The following is a 22,737-nucleotide window of genomic DNA, read 5'->3' as shown; positions in this document are numbered from 1 at the left end:
TCGATCAGTCTATTTTGGACCAAACTTGACAACATTTGTTCCTGTTTATCTCTGCTTCTCCAGAGACATCTTCATCCTTTCTTTTCTCGTCCCTCGTCCCTCCCTCGGTCATCTACGCCTCTCCCTGCAGGGCCGGCGCTGGCAGCTGGGCCCGTGGGTGGATTGAGACTCTGGAAACAAAACTGGACCAGGAAATGAGGTTTCCAGTGGCTGCACAGATAAAAGAGTCTTCAACTTCTAGCCAGGCAGGAAAAGACATTATCACCCTGACAACAAGAGAACTACCTTACACAGAGTAATAGGTCGATTCCTGGGAGATCCAGACATGAATACACAGGCACAAACATGCACACTCCTGCATTTCCTCTGGGTTCTTTCCATATCTGCAGCAGAGTTTCCCTTCCCTTTACGGACAGCCAAAGGTCCAGGCTGTTGTTTGAAGAAATCTTCTTGGCTGACTTTGGAGGGATCTTACTATATTTGTGCTGTAGATGTGTAAAGCTAGATGCAGGCTGGCAATACAAGTCAAGAGACTATCAAACTGCCTATAAAATCTGCTGTTCAACTGAGACTAAAGCATATATCCTATTTTGATCTGTATCTGGGGGGTAGAGTGGTCTCCTCCAACCAGAAGGTTGCTGGTTCGATCCCAGTCTTTCCCATCTGCATCACGAAATGTCCTCGGGAAAGATACTTAGCCCAGAAATGCCCCTAATAGAGGTGGAAGTCGCTGTGGATACAAAATGAATGTAATGATAATAATTGTATATCATCATCTAGTTGATCTCAGATCATGAATCAGTCTATTAGAGAGAGAGAGAGAGAGAGAGAGAGAGAGAGAGAGAGAGAGAGAGAGAGAGAGAGAGAGAGAGAGAGAGAGAGAGCGAGATGATTGGGCTTTGGACAGGACACTCGCCTGCAGCTGCACACTCCTTGCTCCTCAGCAAGCCTCTCACTTCCCACTCATCACATACTGGAATTTCATTTAGGCAATTGGCTCTCTGCATTGCACCTCTCACTTGCCAAGGTGGGGAATTCTTTCCCCTCTCTAATGGAATGTCATTCTTTTTTCCAGAGCGTGGCGGATGAAAGGGAGAAAAGTGGCGCCCCGCTGAGGCAAAATAGCTTTTGCATCCCGGGGCTCAAAGGACTGGAGCGATGGCTTATCACCCCCAGTGGGTGGGACATGTCATGAGATTGCTTCCTGCAAGTGTTTTTGGTTCTGACACACAAGCCCACTGAGTTTATAGTGCAGGTGTTTGCACAGGGAGTTACAATATGTGTAAAACAGCTTGGAAAGGTGACCTGCTTGGATCATTAAGTATGTTAGTGTATAATCCAAGAAACTAATGTAGCACTCAAACTTACATGGACATTAATTCAATGTATGTATGTATAGCATAATATCCCAAATAACAAGTTTGTCTGGGCTGAATTCTTATTTGAAAGATCCCATTCACTGTTTTGTTTAATAAGAACAATTACATTTCCGATGTTAAAGCTGCACGAACCAAAACTTTAATATTAACAATGGATCAAATAATTAAGTGTAATGTCAAAGGGGACACTCATGGTTCCAAGCATACACTCACTACCAACTCTGCATCTAGCTTTGTCCTCTTAGCCTCTCTCAGTGTATTGTTTTGGTTTTTCCTTAATCAATCAATTTCTAAAAGTAAATTCAGTTCTCACGCTGCTCTAACGGTTAAATATAGCGATTTTGCTCAGTTGTTTATTTTTTCACACTTTTAATGGTAATATTTGTCATAATTTGCATCACATGTAGTGTATATCCAGAGAACATGGCACAGAACCAAGTAATTCTGAACAGCAACAGACTTCAGCCAAGACAAAACAAGCAGCTTTCGGCTACTTCTGTTACATGGATGTGACAAGTCATGTGAGACCATCACAAAACAGAATTTAACAAATAATGCCGCACTGGTTTCCATGGATCCCCTAATGTTCTGTAAATATTGTTTTAATCTCGTAGACACAACAGATATTAACCTTGTTTGCGAATGATAAAATCATTGTGCACACAGGAAAATAACACACTCACATTTACTAAAAAACGTTTTACTCGTCTTTCAGATGCACACAGCCAGCGAGATGGAGAGAACTCAGCTGATCAATATGTTGAATTGCAGAATCAGTTGAATTTAACATACTCAGTTCTGATAATCTGTGAAAGTTTAAATGTTTGATTTAAGGTCAGGACTTGGGGACATACCACAATAAATGTGTTACAGAAGTGCACTTTTGTTCTCTAGGGAAACCGGGATCCATTAGTAGACCTGCTGATTTTAACATTACTGAATGGGATGTGGCTGGGATGAAGGTCTTCAGTCATAAAGTTCACAAACATGTTGTTTTCTGGAATATTAGAATTAAAGGATACATAATGAAAAACATCTTGTATCTGGTATGTTGATACTAAAAGCCGCCAGTTGCTGTCTTACTGATGGCAAACTTGATCAACAGTGATAGAATGGGACTGCATGTATAATTCAAGTTTCTTTGGAGACAGTGACAACAAAATGTGTGTATTCTCAGTGGAAACGTTTTCCTCCTCAAACCTGGTAACAAACATGGTGAACTCCTTTGCAGTAATTTCTCCCTCAGGAGGTCTCCCTACTTGTGATAATACACTATTTTTTCCCTTACATTCACTTTTCTAATCTCATAATTTTTTCCTCCCTGTCACTGTTTTCTTTTAGTGTTAACAGGTACTCCCTTTTATTTATTATAGTTAATAATGCTGTTCTGAGTCAAGTTTGATTGTCGGGAGCCATATGGAGGCATTTTCTTTTTTTTGTCTGTTGGGTTACTTCTATTGTATTGAAACTCAAAAAGTGTTTCGTGGACTCAAACACTCCACCCATCCCTTCATCGGCATAGTAACGAGTAGATAATGACAACATTAAAATTGGTAGGTAAAGTGTCCCTTTAACTTATCACTCTTACTCTTAAAGTTGAAACACACTTAACTATATATGTGACACATACACATACCTACACAACTACTGATAGAACTATACAGTATATCTGCTTGTATGGTTAAGTGTGAGTGTGAACTGTAAATGAGGGTGAACAGTAACAGTGTGTGTTAACAGTGTGTGTGTGTGTGTGTGTGTGTGTGTGTGTGTGTGTGTGTGTGTGTGTGTGTGTGTGTGTACAGTTTGTGTGTGTGTTTGTGAACAGTGTGTGTGTGAGAACAGTAACACTATGTGCTGCTCGTTCTAAATGTCCCAGAGACGTCGTGCTCCTCTCTCCTCCTCACCCCCTGATGTCATTCTCAGCTTGTGTTGTAACCAACTCTCAATGTTTAAGTTGCACTAATTTGATTAGGGGGCTGTAACTCAACCCAGAATGAGTGCAACACATGACCCCTCTCCCCCCCTGAGAGGACTTACTCCCTCCTAAGAAAATACCATCTTCCTCTCCTGGGTCTGTTCGAACGTATCTGGTCTCTGACACATGGACAGAACAGATCAACACATCAGAGGAGCGAAGACATTTTCATTCTGCGTAGATATGATAACGTGGAATACGTGTGTGTGCTTGTTGGGCGTATAGAGTTGAGAAGAACACACAGATCCCGAAGTAATGGTTGTTGATGGAAAGCCAAGCTAATCTCGTGAGGACTGGGCTGAGCGCCTCACAGGCAGATGACTGACTGGATGAGTCTGTGCGTGACCGACTGACTTGCTGACTGATGGGCTCGCTGGTTGATTCGCCTGCATTCCTCCGTGCACACCAGCGGGGTACAGTCTGACCCAGCGTGATAATCCCCCTCACTTCCAGGAGCCCTAATCAGCTCTGGACCTGGAATGGGCTGGGTAGGAGGAGGGGAGCCAACCTGAAGGAATGTATGTTCACATGTACGCGCGCACATTCACGCACACTGTGACGCCAGAAGGAACCGTCTGTCTGCAGCGTGTCTACATCCTCCTCAGTGAGAGATATTCCGGACGTGATAAATGAACTTGTCAGGTGTTTTTTTTTTTCGCCTGAGGTTGGGAAAGTTTTTTGATGAGTCGTGAGAAAAGTGCTTCAGATTACCCAAACCACCGAAGGAGACTTGATGCTTTGGTTTCCAGGATTAAATCAAAACATGTACACAAAGGTTTTCATCAGGGGGAATTCCCCCAGAGGAAGGATGGGCCAAAACTCCCGCTGCGAGTCAAACACTATCACCAGTGTGGGCTGATATCAGGCGCTAAGCAAAGACGAAGTGTTGTGAGATTGAAGATAAACATAAAGATCTCTCAGGGCTGCCTTGTGCTCCTGTTGTGTCTCAGAAAGCAGCGGACTGGAACAAACTCCTAACCGCCTCTTAAACCTGTACCTGGGCCAATAGAAGGGGATCAGGTCTGAATTGGTAACACAAACGTAAAGTACAGATGCTATTAATGAATTTACGCTGAATAAGTAAATGTAAAGAGTTAAATTCGAAGGCCTGAGAGTGAAACTAAGGTAAAACACAAACATTTGGCAAAGGGTGGTCACAGCTAATTTGCAGACAGTTAAGGCTCTTATATACTACTACGTTTCCGTTTTTCGCGGAGAGGTCTCAGCGGGGGGGCAAAGAGTCTTTTTGATTTTTACTTCTCCGACGACTATCCGTCTAAAAACAATTCCCCGCCAAACCCATAGGTGGCGCAACGGAAGACGAGCTCAGAGAAGCCTACCCCATTTGGGAAGAAGAAGTCCACGTGTCTCTGTTTACATGTTAGCTTGCGTCCCACACACTGAACCATGGCAACTAACAGAACTAAATAAAGTGACACCCAGCGTGTCAAGATGCTGATGTAATCGTTTCTTAGCGCAGCGGTTCCCCGGTCTTGTTTCCGAACTGTGTTGCTGATTCCACAGCTTGAATCTGCTTGAGGCTACATGTAGCTAGAAGCTACACGGACCTAGCTCCCCCCAGCTTCCACACACAGTCAGCAGGGACTCCCGACACTAACTACTACTATCCAGTGTTTGCTTCTAACCTGACGGTATTATAGAAACAGTGTCATGATAGAAGTGGAATTAAAGTCGTGACGGCGGGTTCTTGCACTGTTACCACCGCAGTTAGCATGGTGGCTAGCCTAGCCCGCTAGCCTAGCCCGCTAGCCTAGCCTGCTAGCGCCGTTTTGAAAGCTCGTTATAACCGTATGTGACCGTACACACATGCCCTCAGTGCTCGAACGAGCCACCGTCAGCCGGACAACTCTGCTGGCTTAACACACACGTCACATTAATCGTAGAATCATAGTTGTGTTTGGGTTAGCTGTCAAGCAGGACGTTTGAGGCCGGAAATGACGTCGAACAGAAATGACGTCGTACGGAAATGACGTCATACGGAAATGATGTCGTTCGCGGACCAATCACAGCCAAGAGCGGTCCGTCGGGTCTCCAACATGAAGACGGATAGTTAGAAAAATCAGACGTGTACGAAAAGCTGTCCGAAGCATTCGGAGAGGGCGTTTCACGACGGATAGGGCGGTCTTATCTGTCCGTAAAAGAAAAAACGGAGAGGCATAAATTGGCCTTTACAGTCACAGCTGCACACACAGACAGTAACAAACACACATTGAGCAGGGATCGTAGCTCGGGCTAAATTACCAAGCATGTAGGTCTCTCATAATATACCATGGTGCTGCAATTAATCCTTTCAACAGCGATGACTCGTGGGAGAATGAATCATAAGCTGATTGTGGTATAAGAGTCTGAGGAGTGACTTCATTATCAAATACCAGATGTTTAGCTCAACACACTCACGGGTGGTTTTGAAAATAAATTTAAAAAACAGCATGAAAGGCACCAGGGATCCACTTTGAGTAAAGTCAAAGGACGACCACTCTTGGGTCATTGAGGCGCCAAATATGGCACCCATCACTTTAGCGTGTCCATACCGTGTGAAACTGGGAGAGGGGTATTTGGAGTGAGCCGGGGGCTATACGCTCTGTAAATCATCACAGTAAAATGGTCTTTTACAAGGTGTCACTTCTCCTGAAGATAAATGGACAGCAGTATATTACCTGATGCCATTCTGACAGGAGGAGAGGGGTTGAGATAAGCGGCTCTGTTGAGTCTACTGTACAAAGCGCTCACATCGAGCAACAAAATGACCTTGAGAACATTAACCTTTGCCCCAAATTCCTTAATGTTTATAGATTGCAGGTAGAACGGGTTGGACAATATTTCCATTTTAACATTGGATTAAATCACTTATGTTAAAGATGCTGCTTGTCTCCCACCTCTGCAGCTGTCCTCAGCTCTACAGAACATTTCAGATTTATGATTCTGCTTTTAAAGCCCATACTTTATTATTAGCATTATTGGTCAAGTTAACTTATATTCTTTTAGCTCTGTTTTTGGTCTCTAGCTATCAATGAGGAAAAAAATCTGTCTTCAGCTGCTAAATGCTTCACTAACTTTGACTGACTGTGGTTTGGTTCAGTCTTACTGTCCTTATTTACATTGTTTCCAGCCTCAGCAGGCAGCTGCATTCAAGGGGAAAAAACTTGGAAGGCCCATTCTACACGACTTGTTCAGCAGCAAACAGCATTTAACGGAGCATTCAGGACTTTCTATCCTCTGGGATTGATAGACAAAAAATAGAGTTATAAAGAAAACGGATTTGACTCCCTCCTGACAAGCCAGAGACTTTCTCACGCCCTTTTTCCAACCGAAGCTCAAGAAAATGATAGAAATTGTAGATGCAATGGCTGGTAGGCTATAGCTTCCAGAGACATTAGCCTACTGCAGCCACAAGAGGGCGGCACAATGCAAACTGGCAATATCAGCTCAACAGGGAGAGATATCTCCTCCACAGCATCATTCTCTTTAATGTCCTGATCCTAACCCACTGATGAACACTGTAAGGTGATGATTTCAGTTGTGTTGACACCTTGGTCTGCTTCCCTCAAGTGGCCAAAACATACAACTACAAGCGAAATGCAAAAAACCCAATTGAGGCTTTTAATCAAATCTATACAAACCGTTAAAATAGAAAGATTAATCACTTTTCAAAATCGAGATTTTAGAAACTAGCAACAGTACAAATGGCTGCATTCCATTTACGTGTGCCAGGGCTCTCGTATTGTGCATGCTGGCTTACTACTAAAATAAAACATAGTACTACTTGCACATGTGCTCCTGCAGTACTTCCTCATTTATTCTTGTATTTTAATTGACATGGTGTGCAAAAACACACCATGTCCCAGCTCCAGTTCTGCAGTGTTCTATGACAGAGGTACACAGAGATTAGGTTGAGTCATATTAAGCCTGCTTGTCTTTATCTATTATTACTGCCAGTAAGCAAATACAAACCAGCTGAGGAGGAAGGGTATGGCTCATAAACGAGGTCAGGTGGGGTGGAGTGACTGTAAACTCACTGTGGACACCTAGTGGGCAAGAGTCTTAACAACAAACCCAAAAAAGAGAACGTATGAAGCACAGTGAAAACATCTGCATGTTGGGTACACAACATGCATTTTGTTTGCTCCAGTTTCTACTGGAAAATCAAAATAGCCCTGAAATCGTTTAATTTGTCAAACTACAAAATGACTTATTGGGATTGCAACACGTGGTGGATCCTCTCCTCCCACAACGGAGGGCCCGATCAGACCAGTTATCTTGTGGCCAGATGTATCCAGAGTGTTACTCTCCTGGATCCAGCCGAGTTTAACTGCAGCTCACATCTGGTGTCTGAAGGGTGTCTCAAGAGAAATCTCATTTGAGACGCACTTTATTAACAACATTGTATTTTGACAAGAGGCCCAATAGTTGGGTGGATCATTGAATGTCGCACAGCTGAGAGCACAAGACTTCAATTTGATTCAATTATAACTGTAATCACTTGTTTTAGATGAATGAGAAGAGTTTCTTTTATACGTATGACGCACAATCCTGCATTTTTGTTGCAGAGAGGAAAACGCAAAAGATACCTCACAAAAACATCTTGTCTTTCAGATATGATTTCTACAATCTCATTAGGGTGGAAATCACCTTAGGGTGGAAATAACCTAAGCTCTTTCCATTCAAAAATACCCAGAACTTCGGGTTTTCTCCTCTTTCTCAGTGTTTGCAATAACACAGAATCAATATGGTATGAGAACTACATCTCAACAAAAGTTTGCTGTCCTGGCTCCTAAATGGTGGCATGAGCTCCCCATCGACATCCGGACAGCAGAAAGTTTACACATCTTCCCGCCTGTACTAAAAACCTACCTCTTTTGACTATACCTTGAATAAAATTTTAAAAAATTTAAAAAATGGCACTGACTTTTGGCACTTTGTAGTTTTGCTTTATTTCTGAAAAGATGGTACTTTCTTGATTCTTGTTGTTCTTGGTTTGTACCCTCGGGGTTGAATGCACTTATTGTAAGTCGCTTTGGATAAAAGCGTCAGCTAAATAAAATGTAATGTAATGTAACATCTAAATAAAAATTTTATAAATAAATATCCTGAGGGAATTCTGAGCATAACGGATTTAAGTCAATTTTTCTTTGTAAGCTGGCTTGTGGTCTTTCCTCTTTCCTGTCAGACACCAGTAATGAGTGAGAAGAGATGGAGCAAGAAGAGAAAATACTCAGGCTACACTTCAATAAAAGTGGATCGTAAAAATCCACCTTCACTGCTAAATGTCTTTGAATTTTATGTTTTTCTTATGAGCAGATACAGCTGTATTTCAGGGATCAGCGCAGTAGTGAACAATGTTCTTTACTCTGAAGTCAAGCTATTGTTGATGTCAGCATGTTGGGCCCCAACAGGACAAAACAATCTACTGTTACCTTTTCTGCTTCTGCTTGCAAAAAAACCCGAAATGTTGTGGCACTTATCAGAAGTGAAATCTACAGTAAACAAACCACAGGAAATGACCCAAAAACTCAACTGCTTCTGGGTACAGACAGATCAATTTCGCGATCTTTAAATCTGCTTCATGCCCAATGAAGACGACTTTTACAGTATACAGAAATGTTTATCTCTGCTTTTATTACATTACATTTCATTTAGATAACGCTTTTATTCAAATTGACTTACAATAAGTGCTTTCAACCACTAGGGTACAAACCCAGAGGAACAAGAATCAAGAATTTGCTTCACAAAAGCCAGACTTCAAAGTGCTACATGCAATATAAGTGCAACTCAATTTTATCATTTCTTTTTTTCCATTTTCTTATATTCTTTTTCTATCCAAGGTGTGAGAGATTTACTACTTAATGAGCTGTTTCCTTAAATGTTACAAGATGATTTACTTTGTTGAACTGGAGGAAATGGAGCCAACACTTCCCAGGAGAGGACTGGAGATATTTGGAAAATTACCCAGAAGTACATTTTATTTAAAATTATCTTAGGATAAAAATGCTTTCCATTAAGGAGCTAAAAAAACTTGTACTGTTTAAAATTTATCTCGGGAGAGGATTATCCAACAAGGCTAAATGTGGCTCAGCTTCTGCGTTCTTAAAATAAAATGTTATGATTAAATCAGATCAGGCATATGGGATATATATCAAAATAATTTTCTGAATAATCTGGTCAAAGCATATATTTTCAGACACACTGTTTATTCAGTTTGATTGACAACATACAAACTGTCAAAACTTAAGTGAAATATGAGAAGCTTTAATCCAGAAAACAAAGAGCAGATGTAGTCAACAGCATATACATAGCAACATAATACAAGAAGAGGCTGTCACCATGGTAACATCAGTCATACATCAGTCACCCCACTCACATGTTTTAAATACATTTAAAGAAATAAAACCAGTTGTCCAATGTTTAGTTAAACACAATACGTAGTACAACACATAACAATGTCATCAGCAGACTTTACATTTGGATTTTCTTAAATCTATGAACCTGTTCATGAAAGGGGAGCAAACCAAATCTAGATTTAATTTCCCTGCTCCTGAAGCAGTCAAAAAAACAAACATGTTAAATGTGTAGAGGCACTAGTTTTATTTGTGGCTGTTTCAGCAGATATCCTCTCTAGGGTTAAAACGCAAACGTAATATGATTATTGATAAAATGTTGTTAAAATTCCTTGACGTTTAATATGTGTGTTTCAAAGCAGATATTTTGCACAGTGTTTGGCTGATTCTCCTGAATAATATGAAGCCTTTATTAATTCCTTTAGTGACACATTTCCTATTTCCTATTTATATGATTACAGTCACTAAGCAGCTTTTCAAGTCAATGTATTTCTTTTTCTGCACTTATATAAAAATGTCAGTACATTATGAAAATATAAAATATAAATATGTATAATAGAATAATTGTTATAATAATACTATCTTATATTATTTTAAAAGTTTTTAAATTAATTAATGGCAACTGACTGTACAGTTTTATAGTTTTCTGTATTCTGTAGCTCTGGAGTAGGTTAATTAAGTGTGAACTAATTATTTCGATGATGCAGATGCAATTTTCGTTGGCTTGCCTTGAAAATAAATTCAGATTTTAATTTACAGAGCGGAAGCATGGAGTTTAGGGACATGGGTATTTGCCCTGCTGTGCCAAACTGTGTGTATCTTACAAAATAAAGGCATTTTCTTGGCATGAAAGAGTTGAAGTCCACTCAAGGTCAAGCTGCGATTTGTTATAAATCAAAGCGATTTACTTTGTTCACCCCCTTGCTCGCACGGATTGGAAAGGAACGGGAAGTCAGGATGTCTCAGCCCCTGTTGCTTTCATCCTCACATTTTTGAACTTTTTTAACATTTATGTTCGATAACTAATCACTGTAGTACCCATTTAAGTTTTATATAAACTAACATTTTAACTTAGGATTTTTCTTTTTTTCACAGTTCAAACGTGAAATGGGGAGAGGACTCCTGCTGGTGGATTCTATCCTGCACTACCAGGTGAGTTAGCGGACAACAGTTTCACTTTTAATCATACTCAGAATTTTCAAATATCCTGAATGTTACTTTTTTTCAACAAATGTAGTACAGTAGCTTTTATGTCTATTTACAGTCGACTTCATACAGTTACAGCCCAGGAACAACCTGGACGAGAGGCTCCTGTAGCCTCAGCAGTGCTTATTAACTCTAGGCCGCAGCGTCATGCACTGAACGATGACATGTTGTGAGAGGCCTCTGAAGACTTGAGACCCGAGACGCAAATATCAGAGGTTCCGTGTGACGAGCGAGCAGACTGTAAAAAGCCCAACTTCAAAAGCATTGGTCTAACTTATTTTTAAAAGTTGAGTGAGCAAATTTTTTTTTTAAATGTTGGGCAAACCCAAAGTTTCAAGTTTACAAATAAGTAGTGCAGTCAACTGAACATTTTAAGTTGAGGAAACTTCAAATATTGCTTAGCCAGCTCCGGGATGCAACTATAAGTTCAGATTGAATGATATGAATGCATTTATATATGGAATATATCTACTTAGATATGTATATATAAACACACACACACACACAAACAAACATATATACATATATACATATGTGAACATATATATTTATGTCTTGTATTATTATTATACACATTTACACACACATATAAAATATATATATATATATATATATATATATAGCATGTTCAGATTTCTTTATTTAGATGTTCAGCCCCGTAACGCCGGGATCACACCGACGCAGAAGCCACATTACTAAATGTCCCCCTTTGCCCATCCACTGCAGCCACAAGCAGTGATAAAGATAAAAAGAGAGAGTGGGGGCTACGTATTCTCCACATAGGCTTGAGTGGAGAATACGTAATTTACCCTCGACAGCCGACATTTAACGGAGCAAACAGCGGAGAAGTTCTTAAACATGGATGACATTAAATTAATAATTGAAGTGGAGAAGTGCAGTGAAAAAAAAGACTAATGTTGGGACAATGTTGGTTAATGTTGGAGCAAGCGCTGCACGGCGCTTCAGCGTGGCTTCCGCGTCCGGAGGGCGACGTCATGACGTAGTCAGTGTCACTGCGCACTCGTGTTTAGAGAAGCCAGCGCTCTCAGGTAGAGTGGGCTTGTCCGGACAAGTTGGGTGTAGTTGATCAGATGCACGTCCTTCTATCGCAAGTTTCGCCGCCTGTTATCCTCCGACCGGAAGTTTCGCCGCTTGATATCCTCCGACCGGAAGTTTTCTCGCCTGGTGTCCTCCGACCGCAAGTTTTGCCGCTTGATATCCTCCGACAGCAAGTTTTGTCGCCTGGTGTCCTCCGACCGCATGTCCTACGGCTGCGTGTCCTCCTCACTTTCTTCCAGCACTAACTAGGTAAGACTCCCGCCGCTGTTTTACTGGTTATTCTGCGACCCGTTGTCTTTCTAATGCAAAGATTCACAACGTTTGCAAAACTACATGTGTAAGCTATCCATATAATCTACCTGTTAGCTACCCGTGAAAACCACGTGCTGGCTAGCTTTAAGCTACCCGTGAAAGCCACATGTTTGCTAACTTTCAGCTACATGTGCAAACCACGTGCTGCCTAACTTTAAGCTACCCGTGAAAGCCACATGTTTGCTAACTTTAAGCTATCTGTAGACCAACCCCACCCAAACCACCGTGCTACGTTTATAAACTAACAACGTGTTAAGTTGAGTTATCAATAAAATAATGGTAAATTTTGATGATCTTCTCCTTGTGTATACTGGGGTATGTGTCGTCCGTTGGTGTCTTTTCTGTTTGAATCTTAGCATAACAGTGAATTTAACAATTAAGCTTTCATACAGAGCTCGTTCACGTGTTATTTATTTCAAAATAACTACTTATTTCATACATTTCCCACAAATATGGGGAAATGTAACTCAAATAGCCCTACATAGTTCTGTGTTTAATTTATTTCAAAGTACACCTACACTTGCCTCTGTATTTTTCTTCTCTTCATACGAGTTTGGTGTTTTCCTTTGTAACAGGTAAAAATAGCTATAAAAGTCAACAGTTCTTTATTGTTCTATAACTCATAAATGCAACAAAACAGTTTAGTATCAGTGTTAATTTTGGCAGCTATTTTTGATTTAGTCTTAGTCTTTTGACGAAAATGCATATTAGTTTTAGTCTAGTTTTAGTCATTTTTATCCTTCTTAGTTTTAGTCGACGAAAACAAATTACATTTTAGTCTAGTTTTAGTCGACGAAAACAAATTACATTTTAGTCTAGTTTTAGTCGACGAAAACAAATTACATTTTAGTCTAGTTTTAGTCACATTTAATAGCCACATTAAACTCCTTATCTTCCCTTCTCAGGTCCAGGGACCCCCTGTGTTGTGTCTACAACTGCGTACTAGTCTAGCTTGCAGTACTTAGGTTGTCCATTAGATGTCCCTCTTATAGGTCTATAGCAGGGGTCGGCAACCTTTACTATCAAAAGAGCCATTTGGCCCCCTCTTCCCCCAAATAAAATTTGTCTGGAGCCGCAAAACATATTTGATAACAAAGCTGATAAAATTTTATATAAAGTTATACTATACTAATCTGTAGATTATTGCATTTATGAACAACAATAAAGAAAACTGTTGACATTTTATTTATTTTTACCTGTTACAACAAAGGGAAACACCAAATGCTTATGAAGAGGAGAAGAAAATACACAGGCAAGTGTAGACCTACTTTGAAATAAATTAAACGCAGAACTATGTAGGGTTATTTGAGTCATCCCCATATTTGTGGGAAATGTATGAAATAAGAAGTACCCTATTTTGAAATAAATAAAAACATATAGCTGCAGCCTATATATTTTAGTTGGCGAAATGTGAAAACAAAAAGTGCAAGCAGATCAGAGCGGAGGAGGAAACTGAAGCTCGGTAGAAACCAACTGCAGCCTCTGCTCTGATCCAGAAGCTGCAGCGCTGATCTCAGAGCAGCTGAGACCAGAGAAACTCTGTGTTTTCACTGTTTCCATAGTTAAGAAGCAGCCGGGGAGTCAGTGACCGGCCTGCTTCACATGAACGAGCTCTGATCTCACTGTCTCTCTGAGCGAGTGCGCGGGGGCGGAGCCTCGGGACCGGTGCGCTGTCTGGCAGCACACACACACAGACACACACACTCGCCGCTCCGGGTACTTCATGACGGCCTGATACGATTATGTTTTTAAAAATTGTTGTGACTTAGTCAACCGCCAACATTTTCGTCTCGTTAACGAAAATAAAATAGATTTCGTCATAGTTTTTATTTTCAAAGATCCATTTCGTTACGTCTTCGTCTCGTCTTAGTCATGGGAAAAGGGGCGTTAACGAATTTTTTCGTTATCGTCAACGAAATTAACACTGTTTAGTATAGTATAACTTTATTAGCTTTCTTATCAAATATGTTTCTCAGCTCCAGACAAATTTTATTTGGGCGAAGAGGGGGCAAAATGGTTCTTTTGATGTAAAGGTTGCCTACCTCTGCCTCAGCCAAATTGAGTTTGTTCATTTGGGTGGTGTTAAACTCATAAACTAAATGTGTTTTCTTTGTTTCACAGGATTTGGATGCAGTGTAAGGAGTGCAAGTTCTCGCACCCTAATCAGGATATTCTCCTCAAGCATTACCGACTTTGCCACTACCGGGGACGCTTCTGGCCACTGCCGTGCCTGTACACTGACTGCTGCTGCACTTTCAAAACAAGCGGTGGGTTAAAATGCCACCTTTCAAGAGTACACACAAAGTCCAGAAAAACTGAAGTAGAAGTCACCTTTTTTTGTCAATTGTGTGACTTTAAAGACATCTGTGCCCCAAAGAAATACATAGCCCATCTAAAGACTCATTTGAGGCAGCATGTGACTGTTTATTGTCCTTTCAAAGACTGTGAATTCACAAGTACTGTGCTTTCAACCTTCAGTAGTCATATAAGCAGGAGGCATAAATCCTACAACCTTACTGATTTCCGAGCATCTGTAACATCCTCAACACCTCAACCATCTAATCCATCAGAACAAGAGGAAGAATTTCCACCTGAGATCAATGTTCAACAGCATCCTTCGGAGGCAGAGAGCCGCTCATACGTAGAACCTGCAGAAAGTTCTACAGTTGAACACAAACTTGCATCCTTATTTCTCTACATGCAAACTGTTTTACATATTTCTAAAAGTGCAACTCAGCAAATTATAAGTGGTTTTACTGATGTTGTGTCACTCTCCAAATTTACAGCCAAGCAATCAATCAGAGACGTTCTTAAAACCTTTCCAAGTTGTACTGATGAGTCTGTTGCAGAAGAACTAACAGAGCGCATTTCAGACTTAATATACAACACTAACCCTTATCTTCTGGCAACATCAGAAAAGGGCGTTCTCTCAACAGAATATCGAAGGATTAAATATTATAAAGAACATTTTAAAGTTATTGATCCTGTTGAGTATCTTTACGATAGACAACATCAGAACACTTTTGTGTATGTTTCATTGTTTGAAGTCCTTGAAGTTTTGCTCAACAGACCAGATGTCTTAGAAAAAGTGGTTTTTGACGACGACTGCCTACCCGGACAATATAGATCTTTTCGGAATGGGCACTATTACAAACTGAACAAACTTTTAGGTGGCCAGAGAAACTGCATTTCGCTAGGTCTTTACATAGATGACTTGGAAGTCTGTAATCCACTAGGTACTTCAAGGAAAATACACAAGATAACAGCAGTATACTGGGTGCTCCAAAACTTACCTGCTAAATTCCGTTCAACTCTTCCATCAATACAACTTGCGCTGCTTGGGAAAAGTGTTGACGTGAAAGAATTTGGGTTTGAAAAATTTTTCACTCCACTTCTCAAGGATATAGGCCGTATAGAGCAAGAAGGTGTATTCGTCAAATCCCTTAATTCACATGTAAGGGGAACAGTTCTCTGTGTATGTGCTGACAACCTTGGAGCTCATGGTTTAGCGGGTTTCCAAGAAAGCTTTATAGTGGACAATCTTTGCAGGTTTTGCCTTGTCAACAAAAAGGATATACAGACTAAATCTAGCAGCCACTTTGAGTTGAGAACTGTTGAGCAACACAACTCTACTGTAGCTGAGTTAATGGAGACTGGCGTTAAAAGTGTTCTTGGTGTCAAAGCTGAATGTGTCCTAAGTAAACACCTGTCTTACTTTCATCCTATTACTGGATTCCCACCAGATATTCTCCATGACTTATTTGAAGGAATTGTCCCTTTTGAGTTATCTATTTGTCTGAAAGAACTGATCTCAAGAAGTTACTTTAGTCTTGATATTCTCAACAGCCGCATTAGTAATTTCCCATATAAGGACTCTGACAAAGTAAACAGGCCCCAAAGAATATCCAAGGCCAGCTTTTCAAAGGCAATAATAGGTGGGAATGGGCATGAGAATTGGACTTTGCTGCGGCTACTGCCCTTAATGATTGGTAATCTTGTACCAGAGAATGAAGCCTCTTGGGAGATCTTGATGGACCTGAAAGAGATAGTTGAGTTGATTGCATCAGCATACTTTTCAGATGCCATCTTGGCTTTCCTTGAAAGGAAGATTACTGACCACAGGGAGTTGTTCAGAGAAACCTTTCCGGACCTGAGATTAAGACCAAAACACCACTTTGTGGAGCACTATCCCCACTTGATTCGATGCTTTGGTCCATTAATAGACTTATGGACCATGAGATTTGAGGCCAAGCACAGTTCTTTCAAAAAGATTGTGCATGATGTCCACAACTTCAAAAATATTCTCCTCACACTTGCAAACAAGCACCAGCTAACAATGGCCCATTACCTAGATGGTCCAAGCCTCTTTTCACCTCCCTTGTCAGTGCAAAATATTAAAACAGTTAGCTCATTTAGCTTGGACATCCCACAGAGGAGTGCAGTAAAAAACAAATACCCGCACCTCTCAGTGTTGTCCCTTGCTTCAGATGTACATTTGCATGGAACCCGCTACAGTGAAGGCATGGTTTTGTGTGCAGGGGAATGCAGTGGCTTACCAGAGTTCTTGAAACTTGTTAATATTATTGTTCATTCCCAAAGTAACACGGTTTCCTTCTTGTGCAGGAAGCTTTCTTCGTGGTATATTCAACATCTAAGGTGTTACGAGGTGTCTGAAAATGCTGACCTAGAAATAGTTGAGCCAGAAGACCTGAATGATAACACTCCCCTAACGTCTTATGCTGTCGGGGGAAAGATAATCATCTCCCTGAAGAGGTTCCTCCTTCACTGAAAGCTAGATTTTGGGACCAATTGTAGTTGTGTTTGAAATGCTGGTTCAGATGTACAAAGGAAACACTGTGTTCTAAACAGTTATGTGCAAAAACTACCTTATTTGATATTCTTTATGTGTATTTTGAAATATAAATTGATAAATTATGATATTGGGTTGCCCCAAATGTCAGTTGTTCAAAACAAAAGCAAAGATGTGTATGTATATGGTCCCGGTGAAGTCACTGGAGACACATTCTAAGGTGTTAAAGACATGCTCAGAACTGTCCTGTGTATTTTGTGACCTTGCTATGGCGTTCTTATACGTTTTTTTTTCAGATCATGCTGCTACGTGTTGTCATTTCCCCTGATAACATCAGAAGATTGGATATTTCAGAAGACCTCGAGTCTCTCGAACAATTGAAGGGGATTCTTACAGAAAGACTTCAACTCGAAGGCGACTTTTTAATTCAGTTCGAGGACCCTGACTTTGGAAATGAACTGTGTAATTTGACAGACATTAGAGAGCTTCCTCCAGAAAGAGCTGTATTGAAGATCCTGAAATCCTTCATCCCAACAGAATCACCGGCTTCTACCTCTACCTTTTCTGGACTGGATTCTGATAGCATGTCATCTCCATCCACCAGTGCAGCCCAGGGTTCGTCCGTACAGCTTAGGCGGCGTGAGAGTGCAGAGAACTGGCCATCTCCATTCCCAATTCCAGTCTTTTCATTTGATGTTGCACTGAGGCTTTCTAACGGGGATGCTTTGTTCAAGGAAAGTGGAGTACTTCTCACTGTACCAAGGGAAATGAAAATGGACATCCTGGACAACCTAGCTCAGGCAATGTTTTCCTACAAGGCCTACCCAAAGACTCAAGAAATTGAATCAGTTGCTGCTGCACTTATTGAGAAACACCCATCTCTTGCTGACCCAGGAGTTGGAACTGGATTTCACAGCTGGGCCATGAGCATTAGATATAAGCTTGGCAACTACCGCCAAAAGCTACGGATGGCAGGCTGTAATGAAGTCTGGGTTAACCAAAGAAAAAATGCAGAGGTGACCAGGTGTCTAAAGAAAGCCAGAAGGTGTGAAGTGAACTTTCTTCCAGACAATCCTGAAGGGCAGACTGACGAATCACAAGAGAGGGAAAGGAAATTAATACAGGAGGAAGTTCTGAAAAGACTTCCAAACAAGACCCTGATCGAATCGAAAATGGAAGCTACTTTTTCCCTACGCAGGAAGGGTATTGTGGAGGAAGAACCGCCTATTGCTGATGTGTTGGAGAAGTGGCCAGCATTGTTTTTGGAAGAACAGGTAAGATTTATTTTTTTTATAATGTGTAATGTCCTGAATGCTCTACAAATTCCACCATTCTGCTCAGCTTCCGGATGTAGCAAACCCTTTTAGTTTATAACTACAATGTGGGCACCTTCTGTAATTGGAGTCTGTATTAACACTAATACTGTTATTTCTCCTCTCTTAGATATATGCTGAGTTTTTTAGAATCACTCAAGTGGATCTAAAGAAGACCTTCTTGACATCTTTGGATGCACACGCCTCAAACCTGATAAAGCTTTATAGAACACGTAGCGGGACACAAGGAAAGGACTTAAAGGCCCTCCTTGACAACCTTGATGAACAGGTAATGCAAGTAGGAGATAAATTAAGGTTTTCTGAGAGTGCATTTTCACATTGCAAACAGACATTAACATAAATTGTGAATAGGTGTGGTGTGATTTTATTTTCAGGCCATGGTATATTTTTTTTAACTTTATTTGTGTCTTTCAGACAACCGATGTGCTTGCACAAAGGAAGGCCACAGCTCTACGAGGTCTACCTCTCTATTTGAGGGAGAATCCAGGCAACGTCCTGAAGACATGTCTGGTAAGAATACTTCGGTTTATACCATTGAAGTTTTTTTCTTCCATTTTTTTTAATAGCTGGGCCAATATAAATATACAAGGGGCCAGTACATCTCTGATTAGGGAGCAAAAACATTCATTTGATAGTAATATGCAATAAAACAACTTATTTATATTCCCTTTAATGTAATATAAGTAATTATCCCTAATTAAGGCTGAAATCTTTAACAATAAAAGTAAAAACCCATTATCAAGAGGTAATCTATGAGGGTTGACCTAAAAAAAAACTTAAATCAGTAAATTTTGCTGCAAGTCTTTGTGTTTGGATTGTGGCCGATTTTATATGCACTGTCAGGGTGAGATATTGTCCATCCTTTTTGGATTGTTAACACTTATGGAATCAAAGGATTATCCCACACCTTTTAAACTGCACACCAGCAGAATTTTATGAGCACCTTTAGAAAAAAATGCCAGATTTCGCACAAATTATCCCTTCACATGGATTAACTGATGACATCTGGGTGGTCAAAATTAATCTGGTGGCCTTACAAAATGTATTTTTTAATGTATCTTAAATTTGTCGTTAGGAAATTTCTTCATATTTTGAACAGTGGTCACTTGCACTCAAAGTTTAACTCATAAAGGCGCATGTCACTTTACTCATGGGCAGGGGCATATAATTTATTTATAAATGTGGTGATGAAAACATTAAAAATTTAAGTAATGTCTGTTTGTTTTCTCTAGGATACAGACTCGGAGGAAACGTCCGTTGCAGGTGTTCAACTTGGCATAGTCACCATTGTTGAAGATGATGTTGGGAGAGCTCACTCAATGCCCAGAACAGTCAACATTGCCCTTGTCATCGAGGAAAAGGTCGTTGTGGATAACATCTCTGACATCAGTACAGCCATTGTACTTCTCTTTGGATGCATCTACAACCTCAACCTGGACTACCCCAAAGGATTGAAGTACACTTTTGAGGCCCTTCAAAAGATTTTTATGAACCTTGGCACAGAGTGTTCTGCCCGTGTTCAGGCTCTGAAAAACAACTTGTTAAAGTAGCCCAATACCATGACACAAGTTCTTAAGTTCAGTGATAACTACACAAGTTTGTGTAGTTTGTGTATTTTTTTATAAACCTCTGCACAGATTGCTCTGCCTGTGTTCAGGCGCTGAAAAAAAACTTGTTAAAGAAGCCTGCCACCATGAACACTTGCGCACATAGACATGTCACTTTATTCCTCAAAATATGTTTTTAAGTTCAGTAGTAGCCACACAAATCACATGTTCCCATTTGAAGTTAGTGTTTACTAACTGCTGGATTTGTTTATCTCTGCAACTAAACACGTTTGTGTCTTGTTACACGTTTTTATGGATGCGCTTTCTATAGACATGTCACTTTATTCCTCAAAATGTTTTTAAGTTCAGTAGTAGCTACACAAGTTTGTGTAGTGTTGCTACGAATCCCATGTTCCCATTGGAAGTTAGTGTTTACTAAGTGCTGGATTTGGTTATCTACATCTCCTAACATGTTTGTGTCTTGTTACATATTTTTTTTATGGATGCACTTTCTTCACTGCTGGGTTTGGCCAGTGGTTTCCTCAAGTATCTGACTAACACATGTTTTGTGATTCATAGTGTCATCATACTGTTTTCTATATTATAGCTAAAGTATTGAGAGCTGGTTCTGCACTTTGTTATGTGTTTACATATCTATCTTTGAAAATAATTGTATAATGATACCAAGTTCACTTAAGTATCGCTGCTGCTGCAATTTCAATGTTGCCTTTTTTGTAGTTATTGGATGTATATAATGTTAACCCCTGTGTTCTTAATAAACAGATTATTTATAGAATTTTGCTGTTATTATTGAATTTCCACAACAGTATGAATAGAGTAAACTTGAGTTAGCTCAACTCATGGGCAGCAAAGTTGAGTTAACTAAGCATTTCAAGTTTAAGCTTAAGTTCTCTCGACTGAAACTATCCAGTTCTGTTGATGTATGTTTTCAAATCATTAGCATGCATATAATCTAGTATTCCTAACTTGTAGATTTGAGTAGCTCTGAATGGAGATGTTAAGTTAGTCTAACAGAACATCACCATTCAAAGCTACTCTATATAACATTTTGAGTGAACTTAATTATTTAATTTGACACAACTCACAAGCCCTTAAGTTAGGTCAACTCAAAAAAGCGTTGCAGCTGGTTGCTTTACTTTTTTAAGTTGAGTCAACTTTTCTTTTTTTACAGTGTAGATGTACTTTTTGCCGAAGCACCAGAGATCCTCCACTATTTGCTTGAAGTGGCTCCTGAACTTCACCCCGATGAAGGCGTAGAGGATGGGATTCAGACAGCAGTGGAGGTAGGCTACGACCCTGGAGACTTTCAGAACTCTGAGTTTAATCTTTTCCACCTCACAACTTCTCTCCTTAAACAGGGACAGGAGGTGTGTGAGCAGGGTCACGTTGTAAGGAAGGTGGCACACGATGAAAACCACCACGACTGCCAAAACCACACGCACAGCCTTGTGCTTCTGGCCGTTCTGTGCCCTCAGCAAGGTGCATATGATGCTGGAGTAGCAGAACACCATCACCACCAGAGGCAGCAGGAAGCCGACGGCCATTTGGAGGCTGGGAACCAGCACCTTCATCAGCTTGGCTGTCTCGTCCCTGCTGAAAAACAGCTCACACGTCACAGTGACGTTCTGCTCCCCCAGGATCAGCTCTTCACAGCGCTGGGTGTAGAGGAGCGTGGGCAGCGTCAGGGCCAGAGCAAACACCCAGACAGCAGAGCAGATGAGGCGGCCGTAGATCAGAGTGTGTGAGCGAGCGCCGAAGGATCTTCTGGCCTGAACTATTGCGATGTAGCGATCACCACTGATGCAGGCGAGCAGGAGCATGCCACTGTAGAGGTTGATGCTGTAGGCTGAATTCAGTAACTTGCAGGCCACAGAGCCCATGGGCCAGCTGTGCCGCTCGTTGTAGGTGATAAATGGCAGAGCCACCACAAAGATCAGGTCGGCCGCGGCCACGTTGTAGAGGTAGACGTCCGTCATGGTCTTGGCTCTCTTGTAGAACATGTAGGTGACGATCACCAGGACGTTGCCGATCAGGCCGAAGGCGCAGACGATGGATTGGACGTATGTTTGGGTGATGACCTCCGTGGGGCTCGGGTCAAGGTTGCAGAAGTCATAGTCATAGTCATGTGTACTGTAGTCATAGTCTGTAGTCGTCAACGCCATGATTTTAATCTGGAGGAGAAAAGACAAAGCATTTGCAACAAACAGCAACGTCATTGAAAATATTATTACTTTATTTGACAGCTTTATTCTGGTTAATATACACATTAGATTATTATTATATTATATTATATTATATTATTATAAAATAATGTTTTTTGACAAGTTACAAAATAAAGTGAGAATACCCAGTATTACAGTACATTTGTGTTTCGCATTTTACAGTAACTGAGCAGTAACGTTTATTAATTATTAAGACGATTACACTGCTGTAATTTTCTGTATCAATGTGTTTTTGTAATTCTTCTTATATCATTTTTTCCCCCTATTTTTATTTTCAACTATTATTATTCTATTCTTTTTACCTGTATTTATTCGGAATTTGTGCTGTTATGATACCTGATTTTACCCCATGGGGATCAATAAAGGATTAACTTATTTTATCTTGTGAATTCCAAAGTGATTTATTCCAAATTTATTTGTTAATGGTAAATTAGGAAAATTCAAGGTCAATAAGTAATGTGTTCATTCCTTAACAGATCTGTAATGGGTGGCCCTCATTAATATTGAAACAATACC

General features: G+C 40.4%; 2 protein-coding genes across 2 annotated transcripts; one reads left to right on the top strand and one right to left on the bottom strand.

The window, feature by feature from the left end:
• Window positions 1–11,061: 11,061 nt before the first annotated feature.
• Window positions 11,062–22,161, bottom strand: ccr6b (chemokine (C-C motif) receptor 6b). Its single transcript, XM_061083108.1, has 2 exons — window positions 21,169–22,161; window positions 11,062–11,154 (listed from the first exon to the last, which is right to left on the bottom strand). The coding sequence occupies exons 1-2, from the start codon at window positions 22,159–22,161 to the stop codon at window positions 11,062–11,064; spliced, it is 1,086 nt and encodes a 361-aa protein (XP_060939091.1).
• LOC133015836 (uncharacterized) lies at window positions 18,126–20,774 on the top strand. Its single transcript, XM_061083110.1, has 4 exons — window positions 18,126–18,371; window positions 18,541–18,699; window positions 18,846–18,941; window positions 19,664–20,774. The coding sequence occupies exons 1-4, from the start codon at window positions 18,270–18,272 to the stop codon at window positions 19,979–19,981; spliced, it is 675 nt and encodes a 224-aa protein (XP_060939093.1). The 5' UTR covers window positions 18,126–18,269; the 3' UTR covers window positions 19,982–20,774.
• Window positions 22,162–22,737: the final 576 nt, after the last annotated feature.

Source organism: Limanda limanda, chromosome 12 (assembly GCF_963576545.1).
Source record: "Limanda limanda chromosome 12, fLimLim1.1, whole genome shotgun sequence".
NCBI lineage: Eukaryota > Metazoa > Chordata > Actinopteri > Pleuronectiformes > Pleuronectidae > Limanda > Limanda limanda.
Note: the sequence above shows the minus strand (reverse complement) of the source record. Positions and strands in the feature narration are given on the sequence as shown.